The following is a 25511-nucleotide window of genomic DNA, read 5'->3' on the forward strand; positions in this document are numbered from 1 at the left end:
GGCCAACGCGGCTGAGGCTTCTGGGAGCTGGAGTCCGAAATCTCTTAAAGGCAGCTGGAGTATTATTGGCTGCAAAATGTCCAGAAACAAGGGATTATTAAACTGCATGGAAACAGACAAAGTAACTAAATTGTTACAAGGGAACACTCTGGATTCCTTTAAAAGGGATTGGGACCCACTTAAACATCAACCATTAAAAACCCTGGTTTTATTATTGTTATTTTTTGGGGTTGTTATGTTTTGTCAGTTTTGTTTTTGTATTTATGTCTTCCTTAACATGCTAATAAAACAAACACAAAACAAAACAAATGCAATGTTTTTAAAGGACCGGCTTCAGATGGCGTTTCATTTTAAAATGTTACACGTTTTGTAAAAACCTTTTAAAAATGTATTTTATCCTTTTAGCAGCTATCGGTTTTTACGGCGTAATTATTTAAATCCTTTTTAATGCACTTGTTTTCAACATTTTTAAATGTATAATTCTTTTAATATTGCAAAGCCGCTCTGAGTCCGTTCTGCAAAAAGAGCGGGATACAAACAATAACAACACATAAGAAATAACAATAAACACTCTGTCAGAGAGCTCTGGTGCCACAACAAACTACAATTCCCAGGATTCCATAGCACTGAGCCACAGCAGTTAAACTGATAGTGCTTTTTTTAGCAGTGCATCAGAAACTCTGGCGTGGAAATAACTGCTTTATTTCTGCCACTTCGTTCAACAAAAAGATATACTTTGATTTATATATTTCCAGGATTCATACCCTGCCTTTCTCCTCAATGGGATTCAACACATACAATTCTCTCTATATATTATATGGGGGTATATCCACACTGCAGGAATAATCCAGTTTGGCACCACTTTGCCATGATTCATTGCTATGGAATCCTGGGACACTAAAGATTTCAGGCAGGGAAGGGCAACTTTCTCACAAAACTACAAATCCCAGAATTCGAAAGCATTGAGCCATGGCAGCTGAAACTGGTGTGAAACTGCTTTATTGCCGCATGTGGCAGCAGCTGAAGCGTCCCTTATTTTAAGGGATGGCCCTCAGACAAAGACCAGAAAGCACAGGGCTCTCAGGTCCATGATGTTTTCCCACTAGAATTATTGTGTCATCTGCAGATCTTAGATTGCTGGAGTTCCTTCTTCCTAGCTTCAATCCTCCTTTCTTTTTGTATGTTTTCTGCCTACAAGTTGAACAAGTTTATTCTCAAACAAACCAGTTTTATAAGCCAGGAATAAACTAGTTTGTCAGCTTAAGAAATCCTGGCTTGTTTCCTGGCCACCCAAACATGTTCATACAAAACTTTCATTTCTGGTTTAATTTCATGCATTCCGTAGATAAACTGCAACCATTTTATGCTCACCTGCAAGACAGATTTCTTTGTGTGTTCTCAGCAGGGCTGCTGCTTCCCATATTACTCTAGATTACTCTGCCACACTTACATAAGAATAAGAAGTACCCTCTGCATTGTGTTGAGGTTACATCTTTTGTATGGCTGGGGCAAGTTCAGTTCAAATTTTGAAGCCATACAACTCCACAGGAATCCTTTCAAGCCCAGTCTATGATATAACAAAATGCATCCAAAGCGCAATCTGTATACTCTTTTTATTTTTATTGCAAATGAGTAATTGAAACCATTGTCCATCTGCTCATGGAACACTGTGAAAATGACACTATTCATCATTAATTTTGCGAGTTTCAACAAAATGTGTTAAAATGATGTAGCTATCTTCTAGAAGCACAGAGAAGCATCACAGCCTCACAATGGCTTATAACTACACCAAACAGCAAGACAGCTGGAAACTAAGGCCTACCTTCTACGGGCTAAAATTTCTTCATCTGCTGCCTGCTATGAATAGTCCAGTCACAAAATAGAAAAATATTTGCTTACAAAAGGAGGTCTGCTTGTTTTAAAAAAGAGAAAATTAGACTTATCTCATCATTAGCACACTGTAGGTCATTTGGGACTGAGTTGCAGCAAGCATTTTGCAGATCAGTGGAATCCTATCAGCGCACATTGATTTTAATGGGAATTTTGTGTGCTCAACTTTCTATGTTGAGGACTGCCCCTCTCTCTCTGATGTACACAGTGTGGGGATAAGTGACATGTTTGTGTTACCAAGCAACGCATAGGTACACCAGGTCCTCTTGGATCCATGGCACAACAAGTCTTCTTTTCACCCTTCCCATGTTCTCTTTTCCAGGGTAGCCCATTTTGTGCCTTGCCATATTTAAAACCAGTGGCCTGCTGGGAATTTATAGAGGACAAATACAAATTGATTGATTGAATAACTGAAATTGGTATGTAAGAGACATCATTTCTCATATTGTCCCTTGTACTTCTACCCTGTTGACATCTCTGGTCAAACGTGCTTGTAGGTTTCTATATAACTTCAATGACCTATGAATTCGGATGACAGTGGGCAAAATCATAGGAAGGAATGTGGCTCTAGCATGGTCATTTAGCTCTATAAAACAATGATCTGCCTTCCAGTCCAAACTCTCAGGACATCTTCAGTTTCTTTAAACAACTGTCCTAGGCTATCATCTGTTGATCAGCAACAACTACCATTCTTTGCAGATTTTACTGCATAATACAAGAATTTCTTTTGTATGAAGGGGGAAATTCCCAGCAAAGTACCCAGGGAGCAAATGTCCAACATGAATTTTAAAGGAAACATACCAAAGGATCGGAAAGCCAAAGACAAAATTTCAAAATTTATGCAATCTGGCATAGGAGCTCATGTTAGAAAAAACATTATAAGGTATTTCAAATTTGTGATCGAGTCCCAGCTCCAGCAAGGCACTATCAGTTCCCACCCACTGATTTCTCAGGACATCACCTGCTTGCTAAAAAGCACTGAAAGGTTGCAGAAAGCCAAGGGCTTCTCATTTCCTGTAACAGTAATTATTTTTAAAAAGGCAAGTTCAGGGCATACACTGGTTTAAAAAATTATGCTTTACATAGGCTTTTTCAGGACTGCTTTTCTCACGCTGAGAAGGTATGCGTCGTAGATGATGTTTAGGAAGTTGTCATCATTCTAGGGGAAAACACATAAAATTTGTTAATGCAAAATACCCAGTGGAGATTAAATCCAATAATTAATCCTTAACAGTCTGATCAGAAATAAATAATAATAATAGGTCCACTGGGTGCCTCCAAGGTCTCAGCGGATGATGTAATAATTTCATGCTGCCAGATACTTCTGTAATATCCCTCTGTGATCTTCCAGGTTTGATTTACTGTGGGATGGGGGACTTTGGTCAATGCAGAGGAAGAAAGGGAATATAAACCTCTGCATTGACCAAAAATATACATATGCAGGTTTAAGGTTGATCTATGCTTGTGTATGTCACTCAAAGGATGCCAGTCCTTGGCTGTTTAAGGGCACAATAGTTCACACATAGTCAACTGTATGACGACAATATTTTTTATCCAAGACCCTAGAAGAGGATGCAGTTATTTTGTGTTTGCCTGCAGGGACATAGGTAGACACTTCTTCCACAACACACAAGCTAGCTCACATGCCAATTTAGCAGTATGAAAAAAATACCCATTATACAAGGGGGAAGGCAAAGTGTGGCTTGTAGCTCACATGAAGCCCCAAGGCCATAATGATCCCCAGAATTTTGTTGTTGTTAAAAAAATGGCATTGCTGTTTACTGCTCGCATTAGGTAGCAAACCACCAAATCTAATAAAATCAAAGGGAAAATTAACTATCTAGATTATATTCAATGGAGCAGTCAATATCGCTGTCGACTTAGTTTGATACAAGTGAGTATCACAGTCATAACTGTATGAGAATCAATTTAAGTATGGTCAGTATTGACTATCTCTAGGAAAAGATCTTTTCACTTTCTCCCTCAAAGATCTTCATAGAGATCAGTCCTATGCTGGGAGGAGGAGATGTTCATAGTATCTCCACCCATTCCCAGTGAGGAAAAAGAATCACTGGGCTCATGGAAGCCAGCATCACATGTCATCCTTGCAGCCTAAAAGGTGCACCCCTAATCTACCTACCACTGAAAGATGCTTGTTAGCAAATAGGCCTTGGTGGGGGGGCATTTGGGCATAGAGAATTTTTATCAAAATAAAAGGTAGGCCAATAAGAAATGTTGATATTTACCTGGATCAGATGCAGTAATGTTTCCTGCAGCTGCAGCTTTGTCAGTGGACTGCTGTTTCCAATGGGGGGTTCAGGGTTATGCAGAGGCAGGAGAAGGCTTCCTGAACTAGAAATAGCTTCTTGGTTCACAACTGGCAGCCATCCACTTTCATTTGGATTTGGTGGAGCTGGGGCAGACTGACTAAACACCATTGGGGACATCAGGAGTGATGGAGCTATGGTTGCAGGAATCCGCTGTGGTGAGATAACCTGCTTATAACAGAAGGAACCATTACATATAATCAGTACAGATATCTAAGTCACCCCCATATATACAAAGATTTCTGGAGCTGAACATTAGATGCTATGGCAAGCATCTTGATGGAAGACAAAACCAATTTATGGTCTGATGTATGATGAACAGAAGGCTGGATTGGCTTTCATAGACCATAGCTATACTTGATGGAGACTGTGGGATAGTGTCAAGGAATGAATGTGTAGAGTCCTAAACAGCCACTCTACCTGAGGAAAGACTGCTTCTTAGTGACCAGACAATATGGATTTGTTAGATTTATTGATGCAAGAGGATGACCAGTTAGAACCCTGAGGAGAGTGAGATGCTCACTGGCTAGGCGAGCCAAAAAGGATATGATGGCAGCAGACACATGTGTCAGGTTGCCACTGCAGCACTGAAGAGCCTGTCAGTTGCAGCTACTGATGTTGTTACTCCAGTAATGTGATCTACAATACTAAATGGCCAATGAAGGCTAAAAGCTGTGCCGGGGGGCGGGAGCAAGGCTAAATTTCCCATATGGATTTGATGTAACCAGCCATTTCATAGAATCATAGAGCTGGAAGAGACCACAAGGGCCATCCAGTCCAACACCATTCTGCCATGCAGGAATACACAATCAAAGCGCTCTTGACAGATAAGTTGCTTGTATCAACAAACCACATTATCCTTTAGTGAAATAAAATATTCAAAAGCTGTACAGAATAATTTTTCTCAACTTGAAATGGAACTGATAATAGTACATAGACTGAGTAAGTGAAGCTACAGGTAGTAGTTATATTGCAGCAAAAGGAAGTTAAATTATTGATATATCAGGCTCTTTAGGTATATGGCCTAAAAACAGCATTTTTTCAGGTGTAGTCAATATTGTTAAAAATAAGGGAAATACCCTCTTTACAGTAATAGAAATATTCTAATAACATAAATTCTACATAAAGCTTTGGCTATGTTTGATGATAATACAGGTTAACAAAATGGATGTGTTCCTGGGCATTATTTCCTTAATAGGAAATTTCGTATCAGAGGCAGAAAGAGCAAAGGACAGGATTCTATAGCATTTAAAAAGAATCAGTCCAACATATTGGGGGGCGGTAGGTCTCGGGTTTGATTTTTAACTCTATTGTAATTGATGTATTTTATTGTTGTAACCCGCCCGGATTCTTCATGATTGGGCAGGCTATAAATCATCATCATCATCATCATCATCATCATCATCATTATTATTATTTCAGCAAACTTTTATCAAAAACTAGCAATATGCCCATGTGAAATGAAACAACCAGGTCAGGAAGGTCTTGCCTAAGGAAACAAAAACATTTTCAACCTTCTAGAGACCTCTTCTTCCAAGCTTCATTCAGCTTTTACTTTTCTTTTGATTTCCATTTTGGTGGTCAAACTCATAGATCTATGCTTTTTTAATATGCTGAGACTAGGTGGTAAGGAAAGCTTATCTGCTTTCCTTTTTCTTTCTGTTTTGCTGTTCCTGCATGTTCAGTAAGGAATTCTAAACATCTATTTACCTTTTCTTTTATAGGGAGGCATATACAGTGAGAGTTGGAATCCCATTCTTTCCCACCTCCATTGCTGTATATGCCATTGTTATACACTGATATAATCCAGCACCAAAAATCTGTGTTTCTCTAGCCTTCATTCAACATTCTCCCAATACTGACGCAATTTCCAGCTAGATAAGAGGACAAGGATAAAAAGTGAGAGCCAGGCAGCAATAAAAAGGCTTTTTAAAAAGAAGCGTCTTTGTCAGATGTTTTGTTAACTGAGGCATGCCTGTATTTAAATCAAAGGTGCTAAATCAAATAACATTATCTGGAGAAAATTTTCCAGTTTCATTTGTTCTGGAAAACACAAATCATTACAGTTTTACCTGAAAAAGAGGGAGCTGCTTTTCTGTGTTCGAAGCTTTGTCCATCCAGGAATCCAATGGTTTCAGAGAGGTAGTGCTCTGAGTAACTACAGGAAACTTAGCTGCCAAGGTTGGCCGACTGGAGACATGTAACTGTTGCTCCTGCTGAACAATCTGGAGTTTCTTTAGCAACTCCTGTGGTGAAATTACTCCAGAGTTGCCAGATGGGTTCCCAGAGAGAGGAAGGGATTGCCCAGGAAGTTTGGATTGTTCTTTGCCAAGGACTGGAGGAGACCCCAAAGTCTGGCTTGGGACAGAGCCATTGAAATACATCACAGGTGGCTGTGTCACACTCTTGACCTGGGCTATTGAAGGAGGAGGAGCAGTTCTGCTGAAGATGGGTGCAGCTGAGCATGGCGGCACTGAGTTGCTGGTCTCCATTTTAGTTACCTGTCCTGACTGACCCTGCAGTTGCTGCAGCAGGCTCTGAGTGCTGGCTGCATTGCGGACCGGATGAGACGTCCTACAAACACCATGAGAAGCCATGGGCTGGAAGAGTCCGGTAAAAACCTTGCCTCCAGTATGGAGGCTGCCATTCTCACACAGTCGATTTTCAGGGAGTTCAGAAACTGGGTGAAGCTCAGCCCCGCCATGCACCATGAGTTTTTGAATGGCTGGGCAAAGCTGCTTCTCTGTTGTGGGCGAATGCCTGCCAGGCTCCTCGTAGGACAAAGAGCGGACAACTCCCTGCCTGGGAGGAAAGTTATCTTGCAGAAGCTTCTGTGACAGGTCGGAGGCATCTTGGTACATGCTAGATTTTTCCTGCTTTCCAAAGAGTGTTGTTAGGGATAAGTGCTGTGGTTCAGGATCTGTGTTATGCTGGAGGAAGGAGAAGAAATTGTATGGATGTCACCATAATAAGGCACAGTATTGTTTGGCTAGCAGCATTGAAGAAAATGAAAGAATAGTTACCATATCTTCTTGACTATAAGTCAACCTCATGCAAAAGTTGAGGGCAGGTTTTGGGGCTAAAATGATGGATTTTGATATGACCTGTGGATAGGTTGATGATGAAACTTAGGGGCATGTAACAAAGTATGTAAAGGACAAAAGAAAAGAAAATGATGCCAAAGGCCTTACAAAATTGCAGCAGGCATAACTGTTTGGTATCATCCTAAGGCTGGATGGATGAGGGGGGAACTACAGTAAATTGTGGCTGTGTGATGTGTGGATGAGGCAACCAGGTGCCAGCAGGGCTAATAAAAAATGCACATGTCAAAAAAGATGAAAAGGTAAAACAAAGCAAATGGCAGCTAAGTGATCATAGCCTTTAACTTTAATGTGTTAACTTTGTCTGATTTTAAGCCAAAAAGGCTGACAAACATACATAAATGTCTATTCAAATCCTTCAAAGCCCATTTCCTCTCCATACTCCTTTGAGGGAAAGCACCAAAGAGCTGCTACTGCTGCCATTTCCCTGCCCAGGCATTCAAAATGGCTAAAAGTGGCACCATGATGAAGAGAGTACAGGGGATTGGTGTTTCTTTTAGATGCTTCCAGAACAGACTAAGCTCTTGCCTTTCACCACTCTACTCAGAGAAGGGGATGGTTCCTTTTTTTGATAGGAACTAAAGCACAGTACTTACATTGACCCGTGCATAAGTTGACCCAGGTTTTTGGGGTCAGTTTTTTAACTAAAATTTCTAAACTTATCCATGAGTAAATATAGTAATTGTCCCTTAAATCAGCCTGATGATGCATGTGGTTGTGATGAAATGCTTTGTGTTACCATTTTACTACAGTAAAATTAGTACTGTACTAATTAATATACATTTGCCATTTATGAAGGAGTTGGAGTCAGTCAGCAGAAAAACAAATGAGTCAGAGTCAAAGTCGAAGGTTTGACATACCAATTCCACAAATCCTACCAATCCTTGAGAACTTAACAATATTTCTACTGCTTTTGTAGGGGACACATAGTTTTGCAAAAGGGTATGGTACATTCTGTTCAGCTTGACAAAGAACAATTCTCAACATTCAGTCATTTATAGAATCTGTATTTACCTTTTAAATATGAGTTTTATTTTCTAGCAATTATATTCTTGGAACTGTGTATGTCAGTGTATGCTGCATGAAACCACAACTCCACAAATATGATGTCCTATAACAAAGAAATTCTGCCAATATAACCACCACTACTACCACCACTGATGCTGGATCAGGGCCACTGTGAGAGCAGAAATAGACAAAATGAAAGATATAGGTTTGCCATGAAAGTATTATTTTCTTCCTTGCTTGGAAATGTTCCTGTGCAGGCTTCCTCATTAAGCCTTTTAAGCCAAGGGCAGTATTAGTCAAAAGCGCAGGTATACTCACACACCTGGTGCTGAGTTTCACTAGGCTTCACTGGGATTGGTTTGATCAAGTTTGGGTTGTTGTATATAGCAGAAGAGCTGGTTATTTGTTTGGGCTCAGAACATGCCTTGCACTGTAATGCACACACACACACAAAATCATTTTAAAAAGCAATGCTCCTTCCCAAGAGTTCCAACATCATGAAAACAAGTACTGTATACTCAAATGTGAGAACTAAAAACACAACTAACAAACTGACAAATAACCATGAGGATCAAGGACACTTGAAGCAAAGCCAATTTTAATGTCAAGGAACACAAGACATGTACTACATAAAAAGATCTATGTGAGAATCTTTTAATACATTGTCCTTTGTTTAGTCCCTCATTATGTACTTAATTTGTTTTAAACTATTTTAACTCTTTTAATCTGTATTTTCAACTGTTCAGATGTTTAATATACATTTAGCCTTTTAAATCATTTTAGCATTTACACCATTTACATTTGTCAGACTGGTTTTAGCTTGCGGGCAATTATCTGGTACCTTTGGCAGTGGCAGATGCCAGCTTCTCTGCCTTGTTGCCAATGTATGAATGTTACACAAAACAAGAAAGTGTTAAATCTAAAGAGAATTAAGCAACAGGACAAGGGAATGAAGAAACAGTCAAAAGAGAGCATGCTAGTGCTTTGCACAGATAAGCCATACCTTGGTATATTCATCTTTGGCTTTAGTGAGCATCCGTAGGATATCCACTTCTTTGTTGTCACCTGAAGTCAGGCTAACAGGGGAAATTCCCATGCCAGTCCCCTGCTGTGCTTTCAGTTGTTCTTGCTGAGTTAAACTGTAATTGAAAAGTGAAGTCAAAAAAGAATATTAAAATGGAGTTCACTCTCAGTTGCTTCAAATTACTGAGAATGGTTTCAGTACAGATGAACAAGCAATGTTTGCCTTAAATTGATCATCTAATTTCCCCAATTTTAAGCCCAGTGCGCCCTAAAAAACTTTGTGCAATCAAGAGGTGGTACTTTAAACTACATTTTGTGCTTGTTGGTGGTGGAAGGGTAGCAATAAATAAGTTTTTAACTGCTAGAAAATGACCACTTTCCTGCTGTAGCTATGTTATGAGAGGGTGCTGAAAAGTTTTTGGTCCAACCCACTCCCGAATATGTGAGCATAATTCTGTCACTATAGCTTGAAATAATGTTCTTTTGCATTATAAACTGCCAATCTGTAGTATCATAGCTCTAATTTTTGGTTTGTTTGTGTTTTTTTCCACATCGGACCATATCAATGAAAACTGGAATTTTCAAGTGCTGAACTCGAGCCCTTCATGAAGTTACTGTTCCTATAGAAGAAAACTCCAAAGGAAATCCATAAGTGTATGATGCAAACACTGAATGACAAGTACCTGTCATACTAAACCGTGAAGAAGTGATATGCCTACTTTCAGCATAAGGTTTTGAGACCAAGGATGCAGCAAAGTCTGGGAGGTCTTCAACAGTGTAAACTCCCAAAAGTGTTGAGTAGGTTCATAACCTGATTTTGGCACATCCGTGAATCTCAGCTAAAATAACTTCTGAGACACTAGAGATATTCCAGGAATGCACTGAGTTTAATTCATGAGCCGCTTGCCATGCAGAAGCTCCCAGACAAGGGCTTGCTGAAATGTTTGAATGTTGATCAGAAACTAATTTGAGTGGATACCTTCAAGTTGATTTTGCAGCATTCTGAGTGATCTAGTGATAATTTTTTTTGGAACGACTCATTACTGTTCATGAAACATGGTTACATCATTATGATCTAGAGACCAAACAACCGTCCTTGCAGTGATGGGACTCAGGTTCTTCGTGGCCAAAGAAAAGGTTCAAAGCTCAACAACAAAGGTATTTTGATGACTATCTTCAAAAAGGCCAAAGAGTTAATGCAGAAAGATACTCTAACTTCTCTGTGCTGATTAAAGGAGGCACTGAAGAAAAACCAGTGAGGGAAACTGTAGGAAGGTGTTCTCTTTTTGCAGGACAGTGAATTCTGTTCACAAGGCTAGTTAGATGATGCAAGTTTTGAAGAATCTGGGGTTTGAGTGCATATACCAACCACCCTGCTCACCAGATTTTGCTCCATCTGATTATCTTTTGTTTCCAAACCTTCAAAAGAGTTTGAAAGGAAGGAGGTTTTTCAAATGATTCAGAGGTGAGAGTAGCAGCAGAGCAGTATTTCAGTGACCAGACATCAGAATGTATATGTATGTAATATTGTATGTAGAGATAGATGTTAAGAATGCTTGTATTGCACAATAAATTATAAATATAATAATGTGGCAGCTGTACATAAAATTGTAGACTTAATTAATTTTCTGCTTAAATATCATTCAAGCATCAGTGGTGGTAATTCCAGTATAAAGGGAACATATGTTAAGGGTAGCCTACATTAATAGTGAACTAACATGTCCCCCCCAAAAAAGATAAAATCCCCGAAAGCCATTTCCCCCCCATCAACACTTACTTTTTCATGAGCTCTGCAATTCTTTGACATTCTTCTTTATCATAAAACCAAATTCCATAAATGGACACTGTAAATGCACATCAGACACAAATGATGAACAACTCAGTATCATGACTACCATCACCCGTCTTTGACAAGGGGAATTAAATATAATTTGCAAAGTGTTTTCTAAGGCTTTAAAAATATGATAACCCTGAAATGAAAGAATTTCACCATCCCTTCTGTTTCTCTCACCATCATTTGATGCAAATGCCGGGCAACAAAATTACACTGCCCGTGTTTAGTGTTTACCATCCTAGAGGTCCCAGGCACCAGTGCCTCTGGTATGTGTCACAGCCCCACAGGGTTTCCAGCCAGCTAATAATTTACTGGGCTGAACAGTATAATTAGATTCTGTCAGGGAACTAACACTGTGGTATGAAAAGCCAATGAGTTTCAGATCTTGTCAAGCTCTGCACATAGCCAAACACCTCTTGCCCCCATTACATCTGAATGCACACAGGATGCACAACGCGGGGTCAAGCCATGTCACTGTGTAATTTTTTTTGTTGTCTCCCCGCCATCACACAAACACAATTACCAGCCATGTCTGCCCAAATGCCATCCCACTGCATGGCATATCACTCCTTGATAGGCAGTTAACAATTGTGGCATAGAACAATTTTGTCCAGCTTTGGCTACTGTGCCACAGGACAGATAAAGCCCTAAATGGCTTGGGTCCAAGCTATCTCAGAGACCGCCTCTTCCCATACAATCCTCCCTGCGCCCTCTGGGAGGAACTTGTTGCAGTCTCAAAAATCGAGGCTTGTGGCGACCTCCAGGAGAGCTTTTTCTGCTGTCACCCCCAGGCTCTGGAATGACCTGCCGGACGAGATCCGTCAATTAACATCTAGTACGCTGATGACACCCAAATCATTTTCTCTATGTCTCCGACTGATGCAGTGACTGAGGATGGCGTCTCTCCTCTCGTGGCCTGTCTAGAGTCAGTAATGGGCTGGATGAGGGAAAACCGACTCAAGCTGAATCCAGAGAAAACGGAGGTACTTGTGATAGGTTCCCCCGGTCCAGGAATGGCGGTGGTTCCACCTGTCCTGAACGGGGTCACGCTCCCTGTGAAGGACTCCGTGCGCAGTCTGGGGGTGCTTCTTGACTCGTCGCTTCACCTGACTGCTCAGGTGAATGCGACGGTCAAGAGCACCTGTTATCAGCTTCGGCTTATTCGCCAGCTGCGTCCACACCTGGCCCAGAGGGACCTAGAAACTGTTGTACATGCTCTGGTAACCTCGAGACTGGATTTCTGCAACGTACTCTACATGGGGCAACCCTTATACCAAACCCGGAAGCTACAAATAGTGCAGAATATGGCAGCCAGGTTGGTCACTGGCATCTCCAGGGCCAGCCATATAACACAGGTGTTGAAAGATCTTCACTGGCTGCCTATTCGCTTCCGGGCCCAATATAAGGCGTTGGTGATCACCTATAAAGCCCTAAATGGCTTGGGCCCAGGATACCTGAAGGACCGCCTCTCCCCATATATTCCGTCCCGCACCCTCAGAACATCTGGGCAGCAATTACTGAAGGTGCCTGTGGCCAGGCTCACCTCCACCACGAGGAGGACATTCTCCATCGCCGCCCCGGCCCTTTGGAACACGCTGCCCACTGAGCTCCGCTCGGCTACCTCCCTGGCCCAATTCAGAAAGGATCTAAAGACCTTTCTATTCCAGCAGGCATTCCCCGCTTAAAATCCTGTGGGCCTCCCTCCTCTCCTGTGGCAAAGAGGATGGGCTAATGGGGGCTTTTAGTCTGTTTAATTTTTTTTGTATAATGTATATGTAATTTTTGATTTTATTATTGTATTGTATGAATTGTTTTATTATTGCTGTAAGCCGCCCTGATCTTGGGAAGGAGCGGGATACAAATAAAAAGTTTATTTATTATTTATCTAGATAATCCACCTCATCCAGGCCCGTTTGTTCTAGTGTGTGTATGGGCCTTCAAGTTGTCTGTTGACCTAATGCAATCTCATGGATTTCATAGGATTTTCTTAGGCAAGGAATCCTAAGAGGTGGTTCTGTGAGTTCCTTCCTCTGAAATAAAGTGTACAACACCAGGTATTCATTGGTAGTTTCCCATCTAAGTAATAACCAGAACTGATTCTGCTGAGCTTCCAAGATCAGAGGAAATCTGGTGCCTTTAGGGTATTCCAGCCATCATACTTTGCCCCAAACTGAAATAATAGGGACTGCTTAATAGTTGTCCAACACAGTGGGATCCTGAGAAGGTTTCTTCTCAGCAGAGGTCTTATAATAGCCTACAGAATGTGATCTATTATCACAGGAAGGGAGAATGAAGGAATTTCCTACTTTCTGTTCTCTGGCAATTACAACAGGATTTTTGCTCTCCTTTACCATAATTTTATGAGCACGAGAAGAGACAATGGCCAAAGCTTTAAGCACTTGCAGCATACTATATATAACGGCATAGTTACACCGGATCCCACAATTGCACAGCTGACTACACAACAGACTCTGATGTCTAGAGCTTTCCTGTTGCACAACACTCGATTAACTTCTCACCCATCAAGTTGAAAGCAAGAGAGCTATGTGCAGCTTGCAGAATTACTGGCCTATTAGAGAGCATATTTATGCAACCTTCAAGGAAGTGCAACTGAGCCCACCACAATTTGTATGTTAACACTGTGTCCAATCACATCCTGGCTGTGAATAAGAATATTTCAACAGAAGCATATGTGCAGAACTAGAGACAAAGTCAAAGCAATACATAGCTGGCTGGTGAATAAAATTTCTTGCTAGGCTTGATTGTTGTCAAACTCACCAAGGAGCAACCATCTCTCGGGGCAACAATGAGCTTCCTAAAAAGATATCCAGTATGGTTAAACCCTTGCTACCTGTCTAATCCCATTCTGGCAGAAAGGTTGAATATAATATATAATATTATAATATAATATCTTTTGGCCTCTGAGGGAGAGAGTAGGCTGGCCCAGCATCATCAGGGGCTAGCCTGAAGAAAGAGGCCCCTCTCTCCATAATTGTCATCCTTCAGCCTGTGAGGGAGAGAATAGGCTGGCCCAGCTCCATCAGGGCTAGCCTGAAGAAGAAGAGCCCTCCCTTCGGTCCATCTGCTTTGGTCCAGGCCTCAGAGGGAGAGAAGAATACTGGACCTGATTCCCTCCCTCCTCACCATTCCCTTCTCCTTTTGTGTCATGTCTTTTAGATTGTAAGCCTGAGGGCAGGGAACCGTCTATTATCCCCTCTGTTGTAAACCACTCGGATTCCCAGTGATTGGGTGGTATATAAATAAAACATTATTATTATTATTAATTATTATTATTATTATTATTATTATTATTATTATTATTATTATTATTATTAATCACATTAATTGGTGCTAAATGATTTAAGGCCCAGGTGGAAGAAAAGGGAAAGTGAACATGTTGCAGGAAAGAGGGCTTTTGTAGCACTTTGTTGTTTTGTTATCTGCCCCCTGAGTCAACCCAAACTCATGACACCCGTGGATGAACACTTCCAAGCACCCCTGTCTTCCACTTCTCGCTCTTAGTTTCTGGCAACCCATGTCCACATCCTGGGTGAGGTCAATCCATCTGGCATGTGGTCCACCTTACCTTCTTCTGCCGCCTTCTGCTTCTACTTTCCTAACATTATTGTCTTTCCCAGTGCTCCAGCTTCCTCATTTAATGGCAAAGTACATCAGTCTCAATTTTATCATCTTGGCTTCTATGAGATCTTTGCTTGATTTATTCCAGGACCCCACGGATTGTCTTTTTGGCTGTCCACGGTACCAACACTCTTCCTCCAGCACCACATCTCAAATGAGTTGATTTTTCTCTTCGGTACCTTTGACACTAACTGAAAGAGAGAAGTTAGAAGTATGAGCTTTCATAGACTTGAGTCTATTTTCTCAGATGCGTTGGGCCACACGAGAGGAAATCAGCTCAAGTCTACGAAAGGTCATGCTACCATCTCTCTCTTTCATTATCTCAATGGTGCACAAAGTTCCCTCTTCATACAGATTTTTCAGACTAATACAGCTATGTCTTTTTGAATTCTACCAAGGTGGCAAAGTTGAGTGAAAAGTGGGTGAAGCAATGGGAGAAATGGTTTGCATGATGATGGACACAGCTGTGGCAGCTGTCCTATGCTATGGGAGAACTCTGTCCACCACTAGATTTCCGAAGTTCACATACTCAAAAATAAAGGCTAAGTCAAAACTTCTCCCATTCAATCTTTCATTCACAAAGCAGAATGCAGATCAAACTGCAGCAATATTTGGGCAGAATCACAATCACATATAACACTGAAAATTGCACCCATGTGCTAGTAGTTTCTCACAGATGTCCTCTTGCACATGAAAGCCATCACAAAATTAGTAAGTAAGCCTGGCAATCCTTCTCACCAATCTCAGCAGAACCTATTTTAAAATCAGCATCCAGGTCAAGCACCTGGAAGTAACGTCTACTTATTTTAGTAAATTTTATTGTCACATAAAAATATATGACAGCAGTTTTATTGCAATTTTCCTCCCAGCTTCTAAATAATGTCTTGCCATGTGGAAAGAGACTTGCTACACACACAGAGTTAATAGTGTTCCTTCAGAAAAATGCTGCCTTAAACAAGTATCTTTTGCCACAACGGTGTCCCCAGGGACCTTTAGTTGCTAAGTTTAAAAAATAAAACAACAGGGAGGGAAGACACAAATGATGTGAACAGAAGCTGTAACAAGTCAATCATTTGTTTCTAAGTCCAAGAAATGAACTTAGCACTTCATTAAGAAAAACAAATTGGGAAAGCAACACCCAAAGGCAAGTGAGCCTAGCAATTTCTCTTGCATTTTTCATTTAGAGCTAACACAGTTTTGGGATTTCTTGTTGTCGTTATGTTGCTTCAAGTTGAGGGGAACCCTATCCTACAATTTTAGCAGTTTTTTCTTCAGGGGAAGTTGTTGCTGCTTTCTATATGATGCCCCAAGGCCACCCAATGGGTTACCATGATGGAATGAGATATCGAACCCTGGTTTCCTGGACTGCTTTCCTACAATGAATACACTACATCACACTGGCTCATAGTTGAAGGATACATACAGTCGGCCCCCATATCCATGGATTCTTTATCTGCAGATTCAAGCATCCACAGCTTTAAAAATGTTCCAAGAATATATAATTCCAAAAAACCAAATCCTGATTTTGCCATTTTAGAAAGGTACACATTTTACTATCCACTGTATTAAATGCGACTGGAACATCCACAGATTCTGATATCCAAGGGGGATCCAGGAACCAAATGCCAGCAGATACTAAGGACTCACCATACTGATAATAGATTCCACCAATGTGGCCAATTTGATCATACACTCTCGCCTGTCCAAAGCTTAGGAGGTATAATATATCATTTAGCAATTATCCAAAGTGTCAGAAAAACATTTTCAGACTGATGTTCAACCAAGCTTCCAGACAATCACTCATATGAATGCATGCAAATACACACCCGCATCCACCCTGTTATAATATCGATGCCTACACCCAGCATTTTATTAAATCATTTGAGTTTTATGGTATCCTACTAGGATCCAGGTCTGTCTGAAAGCAATGCAGTTGGTGTTGCTTTATTAAAGTCACTCGCTCAAGAAAAAGAAGGGAGAACAAGAAGAGGAAGAAGAAAGGGAAGGGAACAGATCAGGATATTTGCTTTTTTTTCAGGACACACAGACAAGGAAAAAGAAACAGCCATTTATTACCAACGCTTTTTTCTCTCCTTACAACTGCAGTTCAGAAAGGGCCACGCCTGCCATTGGCTTTATGCGCCAGACAGTTTTATTGGGACAAGAGCATTGTTGTATGCAGCTGCTCACAGGGCTGCGGAAACAATCCTTCCTTTGACTGATACCATCTGAGGGCAGGGATCTTCAACAGGACGGGACAAAAAGCCCATTCAGATCTGTGCGTCTTGTTTTCCCCTGAATCGTTTCATCAGCCAGGAGTCGGCTGTCAATGAAAATGTCTTTAAAAGGCAGCAAAATTCACCTCTGCAAAAGCATAACCCTTTCAGAAGATGAATGTCAGGCATGCAGTTTGAAATACACTTTATAAAAAACCATCTTTTTACAGACCACTCCAAACTGTAATCTTGTGCGCCTTTTTTTGGAGTAAGTCTCACTGAACGACTTCTTTTCCAGTAAAGATCCATGGGTCTGTACTACTCTGTTTTAAACTGCAAAGGCGCTGTTATACCCCATCCTTGGGTTCTTTTTCTATATAAGACTATGGAACCAAAAAGTTTGAGACCGGGTTCGAATCCCGACTTGGTCATGAAAACAGGTGACCCTGGGCAAGTCACACTCTCTCTCGCCCCTCAGAGGATGGCAATGGCAAACCTGCCAAGAAAACCCATGATAGGCTTGCCTTGAGTTGGAAATGAAGGCACACAACAACAACAATAAACAGCTTGAAAAGGATAGATAGAATAGATAGATAGATAGATAGATAGATAGATAAGCTCACCATCAGCGGAGTGAAAGGTTCACTGCAAGGACTGAATGGATCCCCAGAAGGCTACAGCCCTGCATTTTATCTCTCTTTTTTTATAAAAGGGGTGGTATGTAATATCTAAATATGAAATATTAAAAAATTACAATGTTATTATTAAAATTTAAACAATGTTAGTATATAATATTGAAAATAATAGTATTAAATTAATTATTTTAAAAAAATGAAATCCGGGTTCACTAAGAGAAGAACTCGGGAAAAGAAAAGAGAGACTGAGAAAAGAGTCTTTAATACCTAAACACACAAACACACACACACAGCTATGAAATATCCCCCCCCCCCCAACAACACATCATCTCTTTTCATGGATGAAGTAAATAACATACATCCCACCTTTCTTTTCTATTAACAAGAATGGAGAAAAAGAAAGAAGAAAGAAAGGCACCTTTCAAAGCTGGCATAAAAACTAGGCTAATATTTAAGGCCTAATGATAACTTTTAGAGATAGATCCAATTAGCTCTATCTGCGTTTTGTGTGGGTCAGATGAATCGAAAGAAAGGGAGGGAAGGAAGAAGGAAGGAAGAAGGCATTTATTTAAGCCTAGTTTTTTGTGCCAGCTTTAAAAAGGTGCCTTTTTCTTCTTCTTTTCTTTTTTCCTTCTCTTTTCCTCTCTAATTCATCATATATATATATACACACACAAACACAACACACACACAAACATACATATGTATGTATGTATGTTAGTATTTGAGTATTAAGTCTTCCCCCCAAACACACACAAACACATTTCTTTTCTATTCCAAGGAGAGCTGAGGTCTGCCTGGAGCCACCGGCCCCTTGTTCCGGAGCAGAGAGAGGGTCCTGGCCCTGCCTTTCACTCACTCACCACCTCCATCCTCTTCCTCTTGGTGCCGCTTCCCACCCTTCAAGCCCTTCTTGCTCCACACACTCACGCGCGCCCCCTCCCAACGCCCGTTTCCGAAGCATCCTGGGAAACGTAGTCCTGGCCTTGTGACGCACGCTTCGCCCCGCCCACCGCCCGCCGGTGCATTGTGGGGTAGTGTAGTCTCTCAGTGTGGATTCTATGCCACCAAGGCCTAGCTAGGCCTAGAAGTGGAGAAATGGTGTCAATTTTTTTAAAAAAAAGTGTCAAATTATATATATATAATTAAAATTAATATATATGGCTTCCTCATTCCTAGAGTGAGGAAGAGTGTAGGGATGAAGCCATTTTAAAAGAATGTTTTCAATGGACACCATTTTACAACTGACATCACTGTAGAGATTGAGAATTAAATCAGGGGCAATGGCCAGTCTGTGGAGTGGTCTGACTGTTGGGTTACAACTCTGGAGTCCAGGGTTCGAATCCCAGCTCAGCCATAGAAACCCGCCTTGGCCAACGTGAAGTCGAAGTTTTTCATAAGCCACGGTCCATAGTTTTTCTGTAGGTTTTTGTGGGCTATGTGGCCATATTCATAGCCCCAGCCCAACATAGCCTGAAAAACCACCTTGGAGGAGGCACATCTCACTTTCTCACCCAGAGGATGGCATTGGAGAACGCCTCTGAAGAAAGTTGCCAGAAAGCAATAATGATAATAATAACAAATGTTATTTATATCCGCCTATCTGGTTGATCAAGGCAGCTTTCAAAAAAAATACAATACAGAATACAATAAAATGCCAAATAAAACCCATTATTCACCCAACAACTTAAACTTCCCAATTAATAATAATAACAAATATCCAATGATAAAATAACAGTAAAAACAGGAGAACCCTGGTATGTTATTCCACAGCGGAGTCAGTCCGGGGAAGGTTTGTCGGAAGAGATCCGTCTTGACACCTTTGTAAAGCAGCCAGAATTATCGATGGCCGAGGATCGCCGTAAGGCAGAAGCAACCTGGAAGGCACACAACAACAACAGGATCTGGACCAGTCCCAACATGCAACTCGGGTTGTGTCCAGACCACAGAAGACAAAGCAGTCTGACACCTGTGTGAAGCCAAAGGCTTTTGTGGCCGGCGTCCCTCGTTTCTTGTGGGTTTTTTCGGGCTATGGAAGAATGTATTACTGATGTCCACCTGCCTCTCTGGCATCTGGCATCTCTGGAGATTTACAGACGCAATCGATCCAGATCCTTTAAATCCTGCCAAAAGCCATACAGTCTAAGGAATAATAAAACATACAACTATATTATGGAGAAATGATGCAGGTAATACAATACTATAAAAGCAACTGATGCATGTAATCAAATATAAAATTATTAAAATTGTATTATTATATTAAAAACAATATTAATTTAGCTTAAATTAAAACAAATATAAAACAAATAAAAACGTAAAAGTACTAAAATATAAAAAAACAGTATTACAGTTCAGTTCCAAATGCTTTAAGACTTTTATTTTATATTTTTATAATATTTTATAAACAATATAAAATTATTAAAAACAAAAGGCAGCCCTCACAAAACAGTTCCAAGTGCTCTGGGATTTTACTTTTATTTTATATTGCATATTTTCTATCCTGGCTGTCTTTATTGTCGTCTATCTAGGCAGCCTTTGCGTCGCGTTTGCCAAGGGCAACAATCCCGGCCTCGGTCTTCGATTAGCAGGGCCTGTCGGGGACCTGGCTTCAGTTTCCTCGGAGCGCCGCTCTCCCCTCCGGCCGTGGATTAGCCACGCCTGCCTGGAGCCTTCTTTTTACCTCAGGGAGGCAAGATGGCGGCGGCTGCGGCTGCTGCGTGCTGCCCGGCGCGGTTGCGGGGGCCGCTCCGCTGGGGAAGGGGCTGGACATCAGCCTGGCGGCCCTGCAGCGCCAGACCCCTACATCAGCGGCATCGTGGACGTGGCCAGCCAGGTGGCGCTCTACAACCTTCGGGCACCGCGCCAACGAATGGTTGCGTGCCTTGGTGTTATTATGAGCGGTTGGACGCCGAAATGGGCGCCTGTCTCTTTAAAAAATCTGCCACGTCACGCTCCTTACCGTAAACTCTGCAATAGAGGCGACGCTGACGTCACAAGGGCCTTCTTCTCTTCTCTCCTGCGCCTCTATTTCATTATTTACTGGAGCTATAGGCCGCCTTTCTCCCAGAGTGGCAGGCAGCCAGGCGGCTTACAATAATTGCCAGAAAGATCCAGTTAAAATATTAACGTAAAAAAGGGATTTCTTTAAAAAAAAAAATACCAGTAAGATTATATTACACCATATAAATAGTGCAATATAATCATATATGGTGTGTGTGTGGGTGTGTGTATATATATATATATATATATATATAACTTTATTAGCATTATATATTACAACATATATATATATATATATATAATATATATATACTGTATAGTAAATAATCATGCTGATATATATATATATATATAATATATAATATATATATATATTAATATATCTAATATACTGTATAAGTTATACAATAATTGTGTGTGTGTGTTTTTTTATATATATATAAATTATATGTGAGCGCATAAAAAAAACCAATAAATAATAAATGTTAATTATACTGTAGTTTAGTATTATACCATATAGAGTGCCCCCTCCACTTTTCCTGGGCTTAGGGTGAAGGATTCCTGTGATGGGGAAAAACCACTAAATAAAGGCCCCACTATTTTTTAAGCCAAGAGACCCCTCCCCTCTCTAGGAATCTCCAGGTCCTCCAGTGCAATCCGTGGTTAAGATTTGCCAGAGGTTGATCACAGAATCATGCTGGAGGACATCAGACAAGGAGCCTCTAGGCTCTCCAGCACAGTTCTAGGGTCAGTTGAGCTGAAGGACTTAGAGGTCCCTGGAGAGAACATATTCATCAAAACTGCAAATAATCAAAAGCACAAAAGCCCAAGCTGCAAAGGCAAAGGCCAGCTGTGTAATAAGGAGATATGAGATGGAAAATGCAGTAATGCTAGAGAAAGTGGAAGGCAGTCAGAAAAAAAAGTGGAAGCACATTCCGTTTGGGAGGGACTCTGAATATGAAGGCACAGCCCTGCATTTGCCAAGACCTGAGCAGGGCTTTGGAGACTGGAGCTTTTGAGGACCCCATTTACAGTCAGCCCCCACCCATATCCAGGGACTTTTTATCCTCGGATTCAAACATCCATGGCGGGAAATATTCCAAAAAGATATAAATTCCCAAAAAGCAAACCTGATTTTGCCATTTTTACTACAGCATTGATGTTTAATGGGATTGGGCACCATGGATTTTGTATCCATGAGGGGTCCTGAAACCAAATCCCAGCAGATAATAAGGGCCTGTATAGGTTCACCAGAAATCAGAGCCAACTTGACAGCACATAACAACAATTCCTGTCTGTACTGTATATAATAGAAGGCTAAGGAGTAACTACAATTAATGTAATTTTCAACTCAACTTGAGTTACACTGAAAGCAATCTACAATTTTACCATCATGAATCACAGAGTTGGAAGATGATTCCATGATGTAAAATTGCAGATTGCAGAATCAGTTTTATTTCACAAGTCCACTGTCTGCACCAAGCTAACAAAAGTTATGTCTAAGTGCTTTCTGACCGAATAAGAGCTGTAAGAGATTCTCTGCAAGGCAGTTGACCCTCCTTCTGGAGCTTTTAAAGAAAGAGTTAGGTTTGCCATCCTAAGCGAGTATTTATCTATGGATTTGTACTCTGCATAGGAGTTGAAGTAGATGACTCCTAGTTGCTCTCCCAGTTCTGTGAGCCATTTGGTGGCTGGATGTGTTTGAATGGTACATTGGTGTCTGTTTATTGGAAATGCTGCTGGCGAGGGTGGAGAATTTGCTCTAGCAGAAGCCGTGTTTGTGTATCTCTGTGGCAGGCTGGACCCACAGCTGCTCTGTTCCCTCAAATAATCCCATCTGGGTCAGTCAGTTGGCTGGACTCCCTTCATAAGTAGGGCATCCTCCTGTATTCCCCAAAGGCTAAAAATAAGGATGCTAGTGATATTACCAAAAAATACCAGTTTTTTTTTGTTTTGTTTTGTTAGTATTGCTGTTGCTTTGACACAGTGGAAATTTTGTGTGAAGTGTATGACACCTGTAAATAGTATCATTATTCGGAAATCTAACCACTTTGTCTGCCAAAATATGGGTGCGGGGGCATGGCTGTGAGATCAAGGAGCAGGCAACAACTGGCCGTCCTTCTATGAAGCTGCCTGTCACACCTCAGGTATTTCAGTGCAGTGCCAAAGCTTGAAAAAGTTACCATTTGGGCCATGCTAGTGGTGGAGAGAAAGGTCTGAGGAGTCGTAGCTCAAAATAGTAACCTTTTGCAACCCACAGTGCACATACCATGGGAGAGATAAGTATTTCCAAAATTGTGTACAGTGATATGAAAGATGTGTACACACCGGAAATGTAGTGACCACTTTAACTTTTAACAACATGTTTTATCAGCTGAAATGTTTGAAGCTGCATCCAGTTTAGTTATCTGTCTGTTAGTTCCATTAAATGACATGTATTTCTTGCTAAAAATATTGTACTGTTTAGCATTTTTAATGCTTACTGGTTTAGGAAAGACTGATGTGGAGGAACACTGTTTGTTTACGCAAGGTGAGCTTTAAACTTGTTTGTTGTGTTTTTATTCCCACTCAGTTAAAATCTCACAGCAGCTTACATAGCTTAAAACGTACTATATATCCTCATGTATAAGTCTGAATTTAGGTAAAATTTGACCCCAGACCGGAGTTGCTATCACCCAAGTCAATTGTAGTCGTATTTTTCAACGCCTACCACACCACACCACACACTTAACATATGTTGAAGGCAAGAGTTTATCTACCTCTCTCTCCGCCTTAAGTTGGCACAAATAGTTCTGCTGGATTTGTGTTTGTCTTTTGGCTGTTTCTTTTGCTTCTCCTTTACACCCCTCGTTCATGCCTCAACGTTTACGTCAACTTACCCATTGGTCATATCAAAATCCATATTTTAGTCCCACCTGCCCTCGACTTATATATGAGGTTGACTTATAGTCGCGTTTATATGGTATTGTTTTAAACAATAAATTGTAAGTGTGCCAACGTATTTAAAATGACCTAAAACAGATTTTAAAAGTATTTTGGGATATTTAATCAGGCCCACAAGCCTTGATGAAGAGCTGCGGAGTTTTAAACTTGGTGCCTAATGAAGTGGTGTTGGCGTCATTTGAACCTCAAAGGGGAGGGCATTCCATAGTGGGAGTGCCATGGCAGAGAAGGCCCTGTCTCATGGCCCAACAAAGTGTATTGACCTTCTGGTGGGATGCAGAGACACTATCTGCCCCGGCCCAAGACCTAATCCTGGGGCAGGCACATGCAGGGAAAGGCAATTCCCTCAAGTATCAAGATCCCAAAGCATTTAGGTTTTTGAATGCTGTCAGAAGCACCGTGAATTCAGACTGGATAGGTATTGGCATCAGGTACAATTCTTATAAGTCTGGCATGATATGCTGTCTATAGCATTCCAGTCAGCAGTCAAGCAGCTGGTTTTTGCACTAGCTGCAGCTTCTGATTCTCTTCAGGGGCAGCCCCACATAGATTGCATTACAGTAGTCTAATCAGGAGGTTTCCAGAACATGGACCACTGTGGCTAGGTTACTCTGTTCAGGAAAGGCCACAGATGCTGCATTAGTCAGAGCTGGCACCAAGCACGCCAACCCACAGACTTAGATGTTTCTAAGTGTCTTTTCTGACAAAGATCAGAGAACAAAACAGATGATGCAAAAGTGTTAGATCAGTAGCTTCAGGTCACATTCATCAAGCATGGGAGGTTCAGAACACATTTTAGAAATAAAGATGACTAATTTGATGAGACAACAAAGGAGTTTTAAAAAACAACAACCTCAGAGCCTTCGTTTATTGACTGTTTGGGGCTGACAGAGCTAATTCCCCTCATTGTGAAAGGAGATTATGAAAAAGGAGGATTGCCACTGTTTTCCTTTCTATCACTCTTGCATCTTTTATTTGTGTTCCATCACCACCCTTCCTTTAATGCTGCCTGTCATTAGTATTTCTAATAATTAAAAACAGTGTTTAGGAAATTGCTATAGAATACTTTATGTTCAACGTTAATTGTGAAAGGAATTCATTTATGATAAGACCCAAGAGTGGTAGAGGGCAACACAGAAGCTGCTGCTCAAAGAAAGTGGCTGTGTATGGTGATTAAAGCTTTTCAAAAACTCCACTTCCCTAACTTCAGACTTTCAGGAATTTTCTTTTTACAAATTACAAATTGTTGCTGTACAGATTCAAGAATGTGTCTTAAAATACTTGTCATAAACTTATACTACAATTTTTAATTCACTTTGAATGGTTTGGGCTATGGTAACTTTCAGAACAGCTTCACCGAAGTATGGATTCACCATTATGAACAGACTGAGCATGGAAAATCGGACAGAACCCATAACTAAGGATCTGGACTTCCAACTACAGGACCCTTTCCTTCTTTACAGAAATGCCAGATGTGAGTGAAACTTCTGAATGAGCTAGATTCAGTTTTGAGATGTGTTGTGCTTCTTTTACACTGTCTCTGAAAATCGCAGTCAGTAAAGCAATCTATTCTGAGTCTGTGCCTGGGATAAAAATGGAGACAATTTCCTCCAGCTTTGGGGGGCATTCAGAGATTAGCCAAGGAACACAAACGCTGCTAAGGCTATACGTTAGCATTCTGGTATACTCTAAACTGTCAGAAAGAGTCTTTTAAAGGTATTTAAATATAAGTGCATCATTAAAAAAATCTTGTTATACCAGTTTTCCAGGTTCTCTACATGACTCAAGAAACAATTCAAGGAAAGGAATTTGATTCATATAAGTCGGTCCAATCCTTCAGTACTCCCTTTAAGTTATGTGATTATTTATGTTAATATTAATTAATTAATTAATTA

The 25511-nt window shown here is 40.8% G+C and overlaps 1 protein-coding gene across 3 annotated transcripts in view; it reads right to left on the bottom strand.

Annotated features, from left to right (window-relative positions):
* Positions 1-1598: 1598 nt before the first annotated feature.
* Positions 1599-25511, bottom strand: part of DCP1B (decapping mRNA 1B) — a 29209-nt gene continuing 5296 nt past the window's right edge. For 2 of the 3 annotated variants that reach the window (XM_042468361.1, XM_042468364.1), the window contains exons 4-9: positions 11127-11193; positions 9330-9465; positions 8649-8756; positions 6290-7147; positions 4137-4385; positions 1599-3049 (exon numbers count right to left, since the gene is read on the bottom strand). In XM_042468361.1, coding sequence (XP_042324295.1) covers positions 2969-3049; positions 4137-4385; positions 6290-7147; positions 8649-8756; positions 9330-9465; positions 11127-11193 — 1499 coding nt within the window. In that variant the 3' untranslated portion in view covers positions 1599-2968. The remainder of the gene's footprint in view (positions 3050-4136; positions 4386-6289; positions 7148-8648; positions 8757-9329; positions 9466-11126; positions 11194-25511) is intronic. The other variant, XM_042468362.1, reaches the window with a different exon arrangement.

This window comes from Sceloporus undulatus, chromosome 5 (assembly GCF_019175285.1).
Source record: "Sceloporus undulatus isolate JIND9_A2432 ecotype Alabama chromosome 5, SceUnd_v1.1, whole genome shotgun sequence".
NCBI lineage: Eukaryota > Metazoa > Chordata > Lepidosauria > Squamata > Phrynosomatidae > Sceloporus > Sceloporus undulatus.